Below are 5,000 nucleotides of genomic sequence, written 5' to 3' on the forward strand. Positions count from 1 at the left end.
CCCGCATATTCAGTAAACCGCGCTAAAATACCTGTGAATTAGTAGGCACCGTCCTTAACTAACATGGCGGTCGTAAGCTCCAGTCGAAATGGCAGCACGTGAGAGCATGAAAATACTATAGAACTGCTTAAGTACCCTAGGAGGACAATATCCAAGAAAAACTGAAAAAGTACAGAAGGAAAACAGCTTTCTGGAAAAGGGAAATCTTTACCTCTTTATTTGTTTCGGTCACGGTAGACCTTTTCAAAATCACCATATTCGGCGCAAATCACCGCATTCTTCGTTTGGCTTTCGTTCGGCGTTCGTTCGAACGTTCGGCGTTCTGCAAATTTAACTACCCTACAGCATCGTGAAACCATCTTCGGCAAACCATTGAATAAGTACAATTTAGTCACTAGACCCTTCATATGAACCGTCCCGAGGATTCCCCGTTGACGAATAAAATCGTCTAGCGTTAGACAGAGTAAAATACTAAGTATGGCCGGTTTAGGCAGGTTTGGGAGTCAAAGGATTAAATGCCTTTTGTCGTTATCTTAGATACGGTTGGAATATCCCTGGCTCTTCTCAAAGGAATGGAGAACATTTTACCTCACTCCTCGTCAAACTCAAGGGGTGACAACTTAAATTCCGCGATTATTGTAGCCACAGTTATCAACGTGAGTCCGGAGCATCTAGCAAATCTAAAGGAACCTGTAATTTTACGCTTCAAACATTTGAAGGTAAGAGATTCTTCCAGAATTCATCTTTCTTCCTATTTATTGTTGGAAATAGGTAGCCAATGCTTGGACTTTCACGACAGCCGTTGTCTCGCTTAACATTCCTGAACGTGGTTTGTTTGCAGACTTCGTTAAGCGACTTAAAAATGATACGTGTTTTCACGGGTAAGATTAAATGAGGAGAGAGCAGGTGCCGATACAATAATAAAAATAATAGAAATAGCACGCCTGTTGTATTTCCGATTTGAATAACCGCAAGCGACTCCTCATTGGCCGAAAGTAATAGACCGTATTCTTATTCTCAGTATTGGACTGGGACTAGCTTGCAAAGGAGGCTAATGCGGGGAGAAGAAGCTTTAGCCTCCATTGCAAGCTAGTTCCAGTCCAATACTGAGAATACGAATATGGTCTATTGCAAACTCGCTTAAGCTACCTGGTTTTGGTGGCTTAAATTTAATAAGAATTCCATTGAAGTTTTCCTTCTTGCTTAACTTTAAGCGAGTTGGAAAAGCAATCGTTTTCACGCGATTTCCAGTTGACACTCGCTAAGCGACCTTAAAAACCGCTGGTGAAAACACGACCTTCGTGTTGGATGTCAAAATTGGGCCTGCATCTAATTGGGTGGAATCCTGGACATGAGTGCATAAATTGGCTGTCAAGCTAAGTTCTCGATTGCTTTAAATCTGCAATACAAACTCGAGCTCAAGGCTTGGCTGAAAATTCCTTAGCCATTTCCTTTTCGTCCAATCAGATGACATGACTTGCTCGCGTTTCCCGCGCTTTGCGCAAGTGCATGTCATTTATCTTGCGTTATGATTAGTTCGTTTCTTTGTCTGACTCTTGCGTGACTTTGGTTTTGGTGTCACGGTTCTCAGTTGAAAGTAACCACCAATGAAGAACTTAAACGCGTTTTCTTTACAGAAAGATGCACGACAGCATAAATGCAGCTTCCAAAACGAAACAGCCATGTAAGTTGCATCCTTGATTATACACCTTATATACATGCTTTTCCTGTTTAATGGTCCGCCATTACTAACTTTAAAAATTTGAGAGAGCAGGATCGAGCGTCGAAGACTCAATAGTTTAAGAATGCAATGCGTGTATACGTGGCTAAATTAATATGCAGCATGGAGCTAGTTTCGGGCTTTCAGACTTTTAAACTCGTGTTTTGCATATATAATGAGCTGCGTTTATAGGCTGAAATTTTAAGCTAGTGAGTAAAGACATGCATCTCTGTCCCCTAGATCCAACCCTCTGAGATCCAGTCGGTCAGTTTTAATCCAAAACTTACACTCAAAGTAATTAGCCTTTGGATAAAAATCAAAGTTTAAAATTTTGCCAATTAAGGGTTGAGCAATCACACTTTCAAAATCAGAAGGAAAAAAAGAAGTGATTTTTTTATCATACCGGTAGTAGCACTTTAAATAAAGTTCCTTTCCTTATCTTTGGCATTTTACATCAACAGACCATTTTACAGTACTATGCTTGGTTACCAGGCCTTTGAATTAGAGCGAGGCTGGACCTTGCAAAAGCAGTGAGGTTTGCTTCAAAAAAAGGTCAACTCCAGCCTCACTTTCATTCACTGAAAGGCCTGGTAACGGAGTACAGAACTGTAAAATTTAATGGTCTATTTGTTCTCTTTCTGAACAGCGGTGAGTTTCCAAAGGATGCTTCCAAACGCTGGTCCTCTGTCGGCTGCAAGAGAGTTAACGGAACAGATGAATTCACAGTCTGTCACTGCTATCACCTGACGAGTTATGGACTTATTATGGACGTACACAACATTTATGTAAGCGGTTAAAAATTCACTTGTTTCAAAAAATTTCATTAGCGCGGTTTTGATTTGAGAAACCGACTAGGTTTGCAGTATCTTTAGTTTTGCTATAATAGACTGGCTGACAAATTTGCTTAGTTCCAGTTCCTTGAGGGGACTAACGGCTGGTTTGGGCGTTCATTTCAAATAACAATTTTGTCCGTTTGCCCCAAAAAGGACTGGAACTACCCAGGAATCACTGGAAACTTACCATTTGCAAAAGTTTCCCGCGCTCAACGGCGGTTACATCTATCTTCTCTGCATTATGATTGGCTAATTTTATTGCATATGTCTATTTGATTCGCGAAAGTAATTAATTTTTGTCGGTTTACGAGAAACTATTCGACGTCCTATTTAAAGTACCCTGATTAACATCTTACTTGTTTTTGATTTGCAGGACAAATTGGATGATGTTCACAAGGAAACTTTGAAATACATCTCACTGATTGGCTGTTGCATCTCTATTTTCTTCTGTTTCCTGGCAACTTTGGGATTTTTGCTTGCCCTGTAAGTTAATTGATTTTGTATTTGAAATATGGATCGTCTACGTATGATTTGAGAAGTGCGAAGACACCTCGTTACCAGGGTCTCTACGGCCGGCGGTTCAAAATGGCTCACACAACCTGGTCTCTTCTCTGATTATGGATTTTTGTTAATTCTTAATTTGCTAAAAAATTTACTATTGATTGAAAATATTTGTAACACGCGTAAGTATTTGCTTCATATTGTAAGCTGATAGCTTTGCAGGCACGCACACTTGGAGGAAATGTTCACTCGTGCATAAAATCATTCAACATGTTGAATATTCGGCGCCGATGGCACGCGAGAACGTTTTAGCGCTCTAAACTCCACCGCACACTGGGAGAACTTGTTCACGCTAGCACGTCACGAGTGAAACTTTGTTAAGCTGATAGCTTTAGTGTGCGGCGGGCTTAACCACTTGATCACCACACCGCTAGCTGCGTAGAGTCAATATTATCACTCGGCAACAAACAATAAAAACACTGCAAATGGTCGGTTACCAAACTTCACGACAAAGCTAACATTTTAAAATCAAAGCTTTGGCCTAATTAATTTAGCTTATGCCTAATTCCTCTTCAGCAGTTATATTTTACGAGAGACATATGACTTCCTAAAGAGTATAGAAACTCCGGGGTCAAACCCAGTCTCACGAAATGAGAACTTTGGAGTTTTTCCTTGAATGTATGTTTCATTTCATCTGTTAGGAAAAAGCCACATGAAAAGAAAACGCGTCGAGAAACATACTGTCTTCACATTAACCTTGTTATTGCGATCGGTTTGGCACAAGTTTGCTTTGTGGCTGGAACGTTCATTGTTTCTGTCAACGTGGTATGTATGACTCGATGTAAATTTTCTTAATAAACAAGACATTATTAACTTTGCTTTGTTAATTCTTTGTTTAAGTTCTTCTGCTGTGAATAACTGCAACGATTGGCGTTTAGACTGTGCTGTAAGTGCCTGCACCGCATACAGTGTGGGACGGCGTCGGTTCCGATAACGTCTACTAGAAATATAAATTCGCCTCATTGTAATTCTTACGGAAGTCATTCCGCTTATTGAGTACCAGCTTTCCAGGAATATAATTGATGTGAACGGTGTTGATCTTTTGGGGAAAAAATTGAAAGAACATCGGCTTGTGCTCCCGTCCTCATTCGTTATTTCTCGCCGTTGACACGGCGACAACGTGGCTAAGAAATGTACTAGTGTGTAAGCTGCACGCACAGGTACAGACGCCTTGAGACGCGCTTTGTTTAGATTCATTAAATCAATTTTGTTCTGCTGTATTCTTTTCGTCGAAGTTATCTTTGCTCACTATGCTGCAGTCTAAGACAGGGACTTCACTTAAGATCTTACCTTTTCAAATATTCGAGGTTTCTGCGTCATGCACCTATCCATACGTTTTTGGAACTTCGCGCAAACGGTCATGTGTGACTAACACTTAGGTGTCGTTTCCGCAGCTTGCTTGCAGGATCATCTCCATTGCAACTCATTACTTTCTCAGTGCATCATTTTGCTGGATGTTAGCGGAAGGGATCCATATTTACAACAAGATTGTTCGAGTGTTCAGCAACAAAAAGTATAACAAGGTGTTTGGTGCACTTGGCTGGGGTACGTAAATATAGGCTGCCCTTACCACCAATTACACAAGACTTCGAAATAGTTCAGACGAGACAAGGTTGGTTCAAGGGTCGGTTGCAAGATAGCACAGACGCTTTACAACTGATACCATTTCATGTCCCGTTTCGACATTCGTCGCCACTACGTTTTCGCTTTGGCTGGATTGTTTACGTTAATCCTCGACTAGCAAAGATTGCTTAACCATTTGTACTTTAACTGTATCAACGAAAAAGTGTCTTAGCTATCTCGCAACCGACATTTGAAGCAACCTTGTAAAATATCTTTGGATGTTTACCCTGCCAAAAGTGTGTAAGCTGGCTTAATATTAGTAT

At 40.6% G+C, this 5,000-nt stretch overlaps 1 protein-coding gene across 2 annotated transcripts in view; it reads left to right on the forward strand.

Annotated features, from left to right (window-relative positions):
* The window catches only part of LOC137979576 (adhesion G protein-coupled receptor E2-like), a 27,383-nt gene that overhangs the window by 15,417 nt on the left and 6,966 nt on the right, over nt 1-5,000 (forward strand). For both annotated transcript variants that reach the window (XM_068826864.1, XM_068826862.1), the window contains 6 exons: nt 538-719; nt 1,638-1,684; nt 2,367-2,505; nt 2,927-3,036; nt 3,756-3,879; nt 4,509-4,659. In XM_068826864.1, the coding sequence (XP_068682965.1) occupies nt 538-719; nt 1,638-1,684; nt 2,367-2,505; nt 2,927-3,036; nt 3,756-3,879; nt 4,509-4,659 (753 nt within the window). The remainder of the gene's footprint in view (nt 1-537; nt 720-1,637; nt 1,685-2,366; nt 2,506-2,926; nt 3,037-3,755; nt 3,880-4,508; nt 4,660-5,000) is intronic.

Source organism: Montipora foliosa, chromosome 12, assembly GCF_036669935.1.
Source record: "Montipora foliosa isolate CH-2021 chromosome 12, ASM3666993v2, whole genome shotgun sequence".
Taxonomy (NCBI): Eukaryota; Metazoa; Cnidaria; class Anthozoa; order Scleractinia; family Acroporidae; genus Montipora; species Montipora foliosa.